Source organism: Haplochromis burtoni, unplaced genomic scaffold (genome assembly GCF_018398535.1).
Source record: "Haplochromis burtoni strain Fernald_Lab_line unplaced genomic scaffold, NCSU_Asbu1 Contig_823, whole genome shotgun sequence".
NCBI classification, from domain to species: domain Eukaryota; kingdom Metazoa; phylum Chordata; class Actinopteri; order Cichliformes; family Cichlidae; genus Haplochromis; species Haplochromis burtoni.
In genome coordinates, this window is record NW_024583184.1 from 45,809 (window position 1) to 57,586 (window position 11,778).

Sequence of the window (11,778 nt, forward strand, 5' to 3'; positions counted from 1 at the left end):
AATGGATGAATGGAAGCATTTAAATAAGTTTAAATTATGACTGAATACAGTGACAAGCCACAACATTAAAACCAAGCCAAAACACTTCCATATCATCGACAAACGAACTCCATAAGACCTCTGAACGTGTCCTGTAGTAGGTGGTAGTTTTCAAAGAAGCATCCACATAAATGTCAGGATCCGAGATCTCCCAGCAGAACTTAAAGAACCAGTTAAGAACCATCCACATGATGGTGAAACCTCGTGAAACTGCACAGGCCAGACTGTGAGACACTCGTGACTCTTTCACTCATTCAGTGCTTATCTTTACTGGGCCTCTCTTGGTAGGTTATTGAACTTTCGTAATTCTGTAAGAACAGCAGGACAGAACTGTTTCTTAAGCCAAGTCACACCCAGTGAAGTCATGCTGGTGGGTGTGGGTGTATATGGGAGGGAAAGAACCTCCACCTGTATCCAGTCATTTGTAGTGATAACACTCTGAAACATAATGGATTTATTAGAGATTACGTGGAAGAAAAACTTTGAAGAATTTCCTCGAAGATTATCATGACAGATTATCATGATTATGATGACAGATGATATATCGGACATTAATCTGTGTATTTTATGCCACCTGTTTTCTTCGTCCAACACTGTTGCCTGACATTTCTTTTCTCTTGATAGATGTGATTGTGTTGAGATGATCTTGCCATACATAAGCCAGTGGCTTGTGGCTTATGTATGGATACAAGGTGTCCTGTTTCACAGTCTAACTGGGCGGTTCCCAGTTTACTCTGTCTGTTAAATCAGTATTTATTCAAATCATTTCAATAATAAATACATATTTGAGGAACTTTAACTCACCTCAGACTGCTCTGGTCATTGGCTGACTAGTCTGTTATTTAACATAACAATATTCCTATAAACAAGTTGCATTTTTTTTTTTTTTTTTTTTGTTAGTTTGCACAGCAGCTAACTACAATCAGCCTTTCCAGAGCAGAGACACTTCCTGAGCTACAAGCACCCATGGTTAGGATTCATTGGTTCAAAACATGTGGCCAAATAACTTAAATTGGAGTTAATTATTGGTAAGAAACAAATCCATAACCAATTCTGTCATACATTTACGGAATGACGAGATGCCTGTTTAAATAATGATGTACCCCACAAAGTCATGCAGTAAATCCACTGCTGTCAAAAATGACTTATGTTAATAATCCAGATCTAACACAGTTGTTGTTTTTTGGCTTACACTATCTCTCTGCGAGTTGGTACAAGTAATTTTAAAAGAGCGACTTAATGTAAACCGTGTTTTCCCAAGCACAGTTTTATACACTACTGTGCTAAGTGCAACCAGACACGGCTGTTGGGTGTGATTACTCTGAGTCAGCTTGGCTCAGCTGTACCATCACAGAAAGATGAGCCTGGCTCAGAGGGGCATCTGGGGACCTACTGTAAGGACAGTTGGCTGCCTGTTACCTTATTTGACTGTATATTTTACTGGTTTAATTTTAAGTAAGAGTTTATAACACAAAATAAAATGTTGTAATTACTTAAAATGATAATACTTTGATTCTGGCTAAAATGTTTTGGTTCTCAAAAAATTCCCCTGTAGAGGAAATATTCTTTATGCTTAAAGCAAATGAATGCAGGGAAGTTATGGTCATACTGTTTATAATTGTTTCTATTGTTTGTTTTGTTTTTTCAACTGAGGGGTTTGTCACAACTGTGTAAAAGTGTTTCATTGAACATTATCAGCGACTCATTAGAAGATTTCTTGTTCAGGTATCAGATTGAAGTCTACAACTCGGCCAACACATCAGTTTAAGGACAAGCTCATAAATTACTGTTTTGTTTTGTTTTTTAAAAATAGAAAAACAAACGTTGAACGTAACGGTGAGCACTTGGAATCGCACTTCTAGGTTCTCTGCTTCACCAAGGCAGAGAAGCCTAAGCACGCACCGGCGGGACAGATGCACATGCAACAGCAGGCCCAGTCTGCGCTGCCGAATCTGAGGAAGGTGGTAACAAAGCAGCAATACAGGAATTGCACACTAACAAAAGGGGAAATATTACTAACAGCTGATCTAACAGTGCCGTGTGGTGAGGGGATCAATGGAAACAAAGATGTTAGAGCTTCACAGAGCATTTCACATCTGTGTTTGTACTCTGTTTTTGCTTTGCTGATGTCCTTTATGCTGCTGTCTTGAACTGTCGGGTAAAAGCAGCAGTGATATGTTTACTGAAGGTTTAATGTGTATGTGGCGAGTCCAACAGCTTCAAACCCCACAGCATTACATAATGCATATGAATATAGCCCTGTCCTTTTATGACCTCTTTCTGTGTGTTTGCTTTCTTTTTATCTCTTATTAGCAGATGCTGTAAATGTCACTTGAGCCTTCAAAGTTTGAACCTATGACAGCACATCACTTTTTCCATTTCCTGTTTGTGTAATTCCAGAGAATCACTCTTGTATAAAGAGAGAAAACTCTGTTAACAAATTGAGCACCCAACATTACAGCCGTCTGTGACTTTAGCTGTGGATGTGCACCATGTAAAAACACACTCTACTTCATTCTTATTAAACAGTTGGACTTGAAGATGACCACATAAATGATAACACGGTGGTGGGATGGTGTGGGTCTTTATGTGCTGTAAATGCTTTGTGGAAAGGCTTCTCTACGCTTGGGTCATGGCTACTCTGAATCCAGTGCTTTTTTTTGTTTTGTTTTGTTTTTTGAACAGTTGTCTGCTTTGTTCACAGTGCCTGAAAACGAAGGATTGTCAGGATGATGTCCACAGCAGCTTTGCGCAGTTGCTGAGTGTGCTCAACAAGTCAGATGCTCCGTATTCTCTCAGCGTTGCCAACAGACTGTATGGGGAGCAGTCCTACCAGTTTGTTGAGGTGTGTGTGTCTCTTTTTTTTTTCCTAAAGAATGAGAGAAATCTTTAAGCTGTGGAGGAAAGAATGAGGTAGTTGATTAGGCAGTAAAATCCCACAGAGCTAAAAGGTTATTTTGTTTGGGTGTTCAGACTTTATAAGTGTGTCATTAACTGATTTCAGGGTTTCTTGGGAAAAACCAAGAAGCATTACAATGCTGAGCTGGAGGCCGTGGACTTCATCAAAAGCTTCGATGCTGCCAGGCTCAACATCAACAGCTGGGTGGAGAAGACAACACAAGGTGGGTAACACACTAAACATGTCCACCTTCCACTGATATGAAGTTAGAAGTTGTAATGAAAAAACTTTTATAGTATTAGTGTGTTGGTTAGTAGTCCTGCAGAACTGTTCTTCTGTGAGATGTTAGTAGAGTATTTATTACATACGTCTGTGTCGCTGCTTCACACGTGTCAACGTATCCTTCAGGTAAAATTAAGGATTTGCTGGCTCAGGGTGTTTTGGACCCCATGACCAGGCTGGTGTTGGTCAATGCCATCTACTTTAAGGGCCTCTGGAACAAGCAGTTTAAGCAGGATCAAACACAAGATGCTCAGTTTCGAGTCAACAAGGTAATACTGCATGAATACTGCTGATTTTATTTTTTTATATATAATATATCCTGACAGTGTTTGTGGTAAGGGTCTTTTTTTTTTTCTTTTTTTTTAAGATCACATGGTGTTCAGTCACATTCTTAGCGGCACCTCTCGATCAGATATTTCTGTTAGCTGTGATGAAACGCAGTAAAAAACACATTAGACTTTGCTCAGAGTGATAAAAAGTCATTATGCTTCGACCTGGCTGACAAAATCCTAGAACTGCATGAAGTGATGTTAAACCGTCTCATGACTTAAAGAGAGCAAATCTAACTCAAGAACAAGGCTTGTTATATCTCAGCCTTTCAAGCTGTTATTATTAACTTGCCAGCAAACAGTTGGAAATCTAGAAGAAGTGGGCTGGCAGTGGTTTGCTCTTCACCTGATGAGTGAAAGTCACACATCACTGCTGTTTGTATTTCTCGAGTAGCTCAACAAGCCTTAAAGAAACAACAACTATTTTTAACATTATTTATTTGCAAGCCAATGATTTAAAACTTCACTTTTTCTCCTCGAGCAGGTTCGCTTCTAACTGCGGTTGCTCTCATACACTTCTGTATACACTCAACACCAATTTCAGGTTGAACTAGTACACTCGTGACAAAGTAAAAGATTTCAGCTGGTGATGTTTCACATGTTATTTTTTTCATATTTCAGAATGACACTAAGCCAGTGAAGATGATGTACCAAAAGTCTAAGTTCCCTTTGACCTTCATCCATGAAGTCAACTGTCAGGTAATTTGCAGTAAATCAGTCAGTATGGCCGGCAACCCATCACCTGTTAACTTGTCAGCATTTAAATTGTGAGATTGGTGGTGTGTAGTGTTGTGATTGAGCCTGTGTTGATGCTTGTGTGGGTGTGTGTGTGTGTGTGTGTGTGTGTCACAACACCACGACCTGTGTGTTTGTATTCCCACACAACCACACACCCATTCAACCACACACAATATGTTGTCTGGTTGGCAGCTCAGGCTGTTTCAAAACCTTGGTGGGTTCAGCTTTAGTGGTTAAGTCATGTGGACTAATGCTCTCTGCATCATCATGGATGCTGGTTTGTGAACTGCACATACAAGATGGTTAATAGTTTTCCACTTCTCCTCAGTCCAAGGAAGGTAGAGAATAAAGTTGGATTTGCAGAAATGCAGGAATGACCTGTATTTACTGCCAACGTTGGTTTGAAGTCTTCCAGAGCCTGTGAACTTGTTTTTCTTGCAAAATCATGTCAGTTTTGTAACATAGTGCAATCTGACGAGCCAAAGATTGTCGCCAACATCAATTTGTTTGTTTGTTTTTACCCTTGACTCTTGTGCACAGGGATTTTAGTGCCTTTTGAAAAGTATTTAATGGTGTTGGTTTTGTTTCTTTTTTCTTTTTAACACCACACTGTTGTAAGCTTAATGGTCTACAAGTTATTTTAGTGCTATGTTGCCCCTGTCCCAGCTTTCTGGATTTGTTTTTGTATAAGTTATTGTATTACACGGCATTGCATGTTAACATTTTTGGAAGCAGGTTATAATAAACTAAGATGGTTAAGTCTAACAGTTGCATAGCCACTATTATATATTCACGCTAATGTTTGAAACCTGTGCGACAGATCATCGAGCTGCCTTACAAAGGGAATGAGCTCAGCATGCTCGTCTTTCTGCCCCAAAATATCGAGGACGGCACAACGGGTCTGGAGAAGGTATAACAAGCACACTTGGATAATGAAACCTATGAAATACATAAACAGTGGATGATTTTTTTTTTTTTTTCCCATCTCTAGCTGGAGAAGGAGCTGACCTTTGAGAAATTTGTGGAGTGGACTAATCCCAATATGATGGATGAAATTGAGGTCACGGTGGGCCTGCCTCGATTCAAGCTAGAGGAGAATTACGACATGAAGACTGTCCTGGTCAGCATGGGCATGGTGGATGCCTTTGACATGCAAAAGAGTGACTTCTCTGGTATGAAGTATTCTTGGAACATGCCGCACAATAAAACGGGAGCCCAAAACATGAACTGACTGCTGCTGTTCTCTTAAATCACCGTAATTTCCATCACCTCCATATTCTACATAAATCAAATATGTTATTTTGCTTTGTTTTGTGACAGGCATGTCTCCTGCCAATGACCTGGTGCTGTCCAAAGTCGTGCACAAGGCTTTCGTGGAGGTCAACGAGGAGGGAACGGAGGCTGCCGCTGCCACCGCTGCTATCATGATGCTGCGCTGCGCCAGGATTCCAGCCAGATTCATCGCCGACCACCCCTTCCTCTTCTTCATCAGGCACAACCCTTCCTCGAGCATCCTCTTCACTGGCCGATACAGCTCCCCCGTGTGAGCGCGCTTAGAGTGGTGTTTCTCAGCTGGAGGGAGGTTACAACATGACTGGTGTAAAATCGAATTTGGTGTTGTTGCTGAGAGCTCCTGCTCAAGAGTTTCATTATGCTAATCTCACCCTATGTTCCTGGCCTGTATATCAACACCACCAGGATGAGGAATTAAAAATGACGGTGTGTAATTTTTTATAAAAAATTTCACCCCTTGTTTGTGTCTCTTCTCTGAATACTGTCATCTTGCACTGTTTAACCTAATTTGATCTTTTGATTTATGTCGTAATGCACGTATGGCCCTGTTTGCTGCAGTCATATACCCTATTTTATCTATCTTGAAGACTAGATTGTTATCATATGCCTTACACCTTAGGAAAAAGTTTACAATGTGCCTCTATTAACCTGCTGTACACCAGCTGCACCTTTTTTGGTTTAAAAAAATGTGCTATGCATTTTATCTGAAAACATGCAATATCATACTTAGCTTAGCCAAAGATAATAATTATAACAGTGTAATACATTTTATATGGAATTATAAAATGCATATAATAATTGGAGAATTTATAAAAACGTACATAAATGCTTGAACTGGCATTGAATCCAGGTCATTTTTATGTATCCCTTGACTTACATGTGGAATAAAGTGTGTGGTTTGCAACTGCTCCATGTTTAAAATGCCTTTTATTCACATTTTCCTTTACCTGGTTCAGCCAAGTGTTATAGGATGGGGTTTCTAATGCTGTTTAACCATTTAATGTAGAATTTTTGGTATTACACTTGTCACCGTCAGTCTCTCTAACATCATATTAGTCCTTTCAAATGTTTAGGGGGGCATTTTGCCATTGTTTTGTTCCAGTAGGAAAAAAGGAGACTTAAAGCAGTTTCTAATTGGCCACTGGATTACTTTCTACACTTCTGTTAAAAAATAATAAATAAAAAATATTACCTATGTAACCAACTGAAACAACAAAAGTTGTATCAGCCAAGCCTTGGGCAGTAACTTTCAATCCTCAAACAAGTTATTCATATTGTTTAAATGCAATATAATACTTATCTTAGCCAAAGAGCGTAATAATAAAAACTGTTAAAAATAGCTTCATAATTTACCATTTTAAATAGCAGTCCCACTCCAACACAGTAGGTGGTGCTATTGCATTAGCTGTGCTCGCTGAAGCCCTTGTGGAATTTATAAGAAGAAGACAATTTTGCTAATGCCACTTCCGGATAACTTCCGTGTTGTCATATTTGAAATTGGGGCATTCAAATGGGATTAATACTCGCTAGTATTAATGTTTGATAAGTCCGTAAACTAAATAGAAAGGATATGGACGCGGAGAAACGTTAAACATAGAAAAATAGCCAACGTAGCTCTCAGTCCTACCTGCTAATCACTCCGTGGCTGGTGATGGAGAAGCTAATATCTAAACTCACTGAAAAGCATATCCTTTTCACGGCTTCCTTCGTTATAAGACTGGCTTTGGTCGCTTATGGAGACTACCAGGACAGGACAATGGCGGTGAAGTACACTGACATTGACTACCATGTGTTCACAGATGCTGCGAGGTTCATTACTGAGGTAACAACTGTCTCAAAACTGAATGTCCTGCTGATATAACGCTGACAAAGAAAAATAGTGAGAAGCACCAGTTGTATAAGGGTGGTAACATTACTTAATACTGAGCTAAATGGAGAATTTATGAACTAGGATTTACCTGGAATTGAAGCTGTTAGGTCACCAAACCAAAGCTTAGTATATTCAGTTCAATGCAGGTTTATTTTTATAACGTCAAATCGTAACAGGATTCCCCTCAATGTGGTATAAAGCGCAGTTATTCGGGAGAAAACAAACAACTCCCCAAAGCAAGCACTTGGAGACTGTGGGAAGAAAAAAATCCCGTTTGACAGGAAGAAGCCTCCGACAGAGCTAGGCTAGAGAGCTCTATGGCACAAGATCGGTGGAAGGAGAAAAGAAAAATATTAAGACACACACATCAAGGAGAATGCCTGACTTTTAAGTGAAGTTCAGACAGTGTTGGACACCTGGATATTTAACACATGAAGTTAGTTGGAGTTGTATCAAATACAGCCAATTTATGGGGTTGTTGTTTAACTTTCCAGAGATGCAGAGAGTGAAACATAAAAAAATATTATTTTTATGTTAGGATATTTTTTGTAGTGAGGTCCTTATTACATTTCTATGTTAACAAAATAAGCAATGTTTAAGATGTGATATTTATTCTAGCACTTTATGAATGGTGTATGAAACCGTCAACAGAAGACCAAATTTCTGTCAGGCTTTTGGATGAAATGGCTGTTTTAGCTGGTTATCATATATAACCCCTTTATTTAACCTAATATCACATTCAGCATTTTCATGTGGGGAATTCCTTTTACAGGGCGAGTCCCCATACAACAGGTCAACCTACCGTTACACTCCTCTGCTGGCCTGGCTTCTCACCCCAAACATCTATCTTAACATGGTTTTTGGAAAGATCCTCTTCATTGTATGCGATGTGCTGTCAGGACTGCTCATCTACAAAGTCCTCTGCCTGCAAGGTCTAAGAGCTGAGGTTTGTGACTGGCACTCTTTCATCATGTCTCTCTCTTTTTTTTTTAATTAGATGAGCTATGGGGGGGGGGGTATTTTTTTCTTTTTATTTTTTTACAGATAAAAATACAAAAATACATTTTTGCTTGTTTATGTTCAGACTGCACGCTGTGTTTCTTCTTTGTGGCTTCTCAACCCGTTGCCCATGGGCGTGTCCAGCCGAGGGAATGCTGAGTCAATCCTGGCAGCTCTGGTGCTGGGGACTCTGCTCTGCATGGAACGCAGAGGTGTGGGTTAAATATATCAGCATTAATTTGATCATGTGTTTTCACAGCTTCTGTGTTTATTGGCTCTTTTTGTTTTCTTCCAGCTCAGCGTCTGACCTGGGCAGCGCTGCTGTATGGTTTATCGGTTCATATGAAGATCTACCCTGTTACGTATGCTCTGCCCATTGCCCTGACCCTTCGCACAGCTGAAATCAGGGTAGATGAAGCCAAAAAGGTCTCAAGATTCAAGAAGCTTGTCGGCTTTTTTGTTGGTTTCTTCAACCAAGATCTGCTCCTATTTGCAAGTGTGGCTGGCGGAGTCTTCTTTACACTCACAGGACTCTTCTATTACATGTGAGATGGACACCACTAACCGTTTTCATGATTTAGAAATGACTGTTCTATTACTACAACTAATGCTATTGGAATTAGCATTAATGGTTAATATTCAGATGCCATAAAAATTACTTTAAAGATGTTAAACTGTTGTTTAGGAATGACTTTCAACAATGCTAAGTACTGTTTTTGATTTGACTTAATGCTAGCCTCTTGTGACCCATTATTTGAACCAACACTCTTACTCACACGTGTGTCCTCTTGTACAAACGCAGGTATGGTTGGCAGTTTCTTTATGAGACCTATTTGTACCATCTGACCAGAAGGGACATCAGACACAACTTCTCTCCATACTTCTACATGCTCTACCTTACTGCAGGTATTTATCCATCCAACCATTCACACCTGTATTGTGTAGCATGCGAAATGATGAAGTTTGAAGACAATAAAATGCTTGTTAAATCTGATTTATAGGTGTGTTGAGTTATTTTCCTTTGTCTTTTGTGTTATACTGAGCAAACGTACAGCGGGAAATACAGCTTTATTTATTTATTTATTTATTTTTTAAATGAGCACATTTCTTTTGGCCTTGCAGAGAGTACGTGGAGCCAGTGGCTAGGCTTGGCAGCATTCCTGCCGCAGTTCGCCCTGCTGTTGGTAACATCATGGATGTATTACAAAGACCTGGCCTTCTGCTGTTTCCTGCACACAGCCATTTTTGTTACCTTCAACAAAGTGTGCACTTCTCAGGTACATACCTAACATAATTTCACTTTGTTCCTCCTGTCCTAGACATAACACACAGACTTTACAAATTTAACAATGTTTCTTGTAATCCTTTCACAGTACTTCCTCTGGTACCTGTGCTTACTTCCTCTGGTCATCCCTAACCTGAGTCTGACAGTAAAACAAGGGCTGGGACTACTGCTCCTCTGGTTTGCTGGACAGGTAATTAAGTTAAGCACATTTAAAATTACAGTTAAATATGAATTCAGATATGCATTTGTTAATGTAATCAGATTTGATACCATAGACTAAATCTATGGGCTCTCCATTTAAAATCCCAGACTAGTAGTTTAATATTCTAATTTTAGTGTTTTAAATTCTAATATTAGTGTTTTGTAGCCAGAAGTGACCATATTTGTACAAGAGGGAGGATTGTTACACTATTAGCTAACACCTTGGTTAGCAAGGTGCATTCATGGAGTGTACAGGTGCATTGCACAGACACAGATACCGTCTGACGAGTGCTTACACACTAGAAAAATACTACAGTTTTACTCACCACTTAGTGTCACTTACCACTCACTACAATCAACTACACAGCAAGACAAAATTTTGGTTAGCTACAGCTTGACAACTAGCCACGGAAATAAAATTTTTAAGCCTCAGAACGGCTTGATAGGATGAGCCTTGTACAAATTCACCCATCTGTAGTTTTCACAAAGGGTAAAACTGTCGACAAGGATTTTTTTTGTGCCAGAATGAAAGCAGAAAACTGCGTTTCTGCCTTAAACTTGTGCGTTTTAATATGTAGCTCTAAGAGGATTGACTAATGTTTAGAGCTAGCCTCAAGTGGTCGCTATTTTGTAGCACCTCCTAGTTGGCGGTGTTTTCAGAGCCCTGAAGTTTGTTTTCTTGATTGTGATCTTGATCATGCTGAGTTGAAAGTTATACGAGTGATAGGATAGGTAGAACTGAAGTCATCTGGCAATGTTTTTAAAATAAACTGTCATATTTTTCTCCCCTAAACAGGCCATCTGGTTGGGCCCAGCCTACTTCCTGGAGTTTGAAGGCTACAACACCTTCTTATGGATCTGGCTAGCCGGATTGCTCTTCCAGGTCGTCAACTGCTTTATTCTGATCCAGATTGTAACTCATTACAAACCAACAAAAACTCCACTGAGACTGAAAGCTGAATAAAACCCAAATGTATTCAAAGTGGAAGAAATTTTGTCTTTGAAACTTCAAAGGATGCTCTTTCAGATCATGCACTGTGGATCCATGTAGACCAAAGTTTAATCTCCCCAGACTTTAATTACTTTCTCTAATAATTTAAATCACTTTAGCAAAGAACACTACGTTTTCTGAGCGACAAAGGCTTAGGTGGATTTTCAGTTTTTCTGAGTTAAACCTTTGGATTATATGCTCGCCACTGCCGGTCAAAACACTTAAATCCACAGTGTATGACACGTAGCAGAAACTGACTGTTGCCCAGGTTTTTTTGGATGGTAACTTTGAAGTCTGCTCCACCTGTGGCCAAGTCATTTGTCAAAAGTTTGCTGACGGGGCAAAACACCTGCTGCAGATCAGAGATCACAAACAGTCTTAATAAACAGCTCTGGGTCAAAGTATTTAACACGCCCCTCGGGGATTTTTTTATTTTTTCTGGGGTGGCATTTTGACCTCGTGGTGACGGAAAGCATTTTCTAACTCCAGAGGGAGAAATAATCCAATTGTATGCTGCTAGGAATCGAGAAGCCTTCAGTCTGAGTGTCTCACTTTCATGTTGACATTATTGTTGGTACTTCCAGCACTTGAACTATGGATTAGATTGCACCGAGGAGAATTACCGTTACAAAATCCAGCAAAATCTGTCCTAAATTGTGTCGTGTTTTTTGTCCTGACCGGTGTAAATTGAGGCTGACCTGCACATTAATCTGACAGGTAGGAGATAGTTTCTTGGTTTGAGGGAGAATATGTTAAATAGTTCTACTGTTAGAAACGGTAAACAAATGCACTGTTGTCTTTATGTCTATTTTTTTACAGTTTCATAAATGAATAAAATCAAGTAATTTCCTG

The 11,778-nt window shown here is 39.5% G+C and overlaps 2 protein-coding genes across 6 annotated transcripts in view; both read left to right on the forward strand.

The window, feature by feature from the left end:
• The window catches only part of LOC102293571 (leukocyte elastase inhibitor), a 31,103-nt gene extending 24,615 nt beyond the window's left edge, over nucleotides 1–6,488 (forward strand). For 2 of the 5 annotated variants that reach the window (XM_042215790.1, XM_042215789.1), the window contains exons 3-10: nucleotides 1,902–2,000; nucleotides 2,744–2,884; nucleotides 3,044–3,161; nucleotides 3,347–3,489; nucleotides 4,171–4,248; nucleotides 5,108–5,197; nucleotides 5,279–5,459; nucleotides 5,608–6,488. In XM_042215790.1, the coding sequence (XP_042071724.1) occupies nucleotides 1,902–2,000; nucleotides 2,744–2,884; nucleotides 3,044–3,161; nucleotides 3,347–3,489; nucleotides 4,171–4,248; nucleotides 5,108–5,197; nucleotides 5,279–5,459; nucleotides 5,608–5,834 (1,077 nt within the window). In that variant the 3' untranslated portion in view covers nucleotides 5,835–6,488. Of the gene's footprint in view, nucleotides 1–1,901; nucleotides 2,001–2,739; nucleotides 2,885–3,043; nucleotides 3,162–3,346; nucleotides 3,490–4,170; nucleotides 4,249–5,107; nucleotides 5,198–5,278; nucleotides 5,460–5,607 lie in introns of all 5 variants that reach the window. The other 3 variants (XM_042215794.1, XM_042215793.1, XM_042215791.1) reach the window with 2 other exon arrangements.
• Nucleotides 6,489–6,601: 113 nt separating this feature from the next.
• On the forward strand, nucleotides 6,602–11,778 carry pigm (phosphatidylinositol glycan anchor biosynthesis, class M). Its single transcript, XM_005950649.3, has 8 exons — nucleotides 6,602–7,402; nucleotides 8,223–8,396; nucleotides 8,535–8,661; nucleotides 8,745–8,994; nucleotides 9,252–9,355; nucleotides 9,572–9,726; nucleotides 9,823–9,924; nucleotides 10,732–11,778. Exons 1-8 carry the CDS (start codon nucleotides 7,232–7,234, stop codon nucleotides 10,897–10,899), a joined length of 1,251 nt encoding a protein of 416 aa, XP_005950711.1. The 5' UTR covers nucleotides 6,602–7,231; the 3' UTR covers nucleotides 10,900–11,778.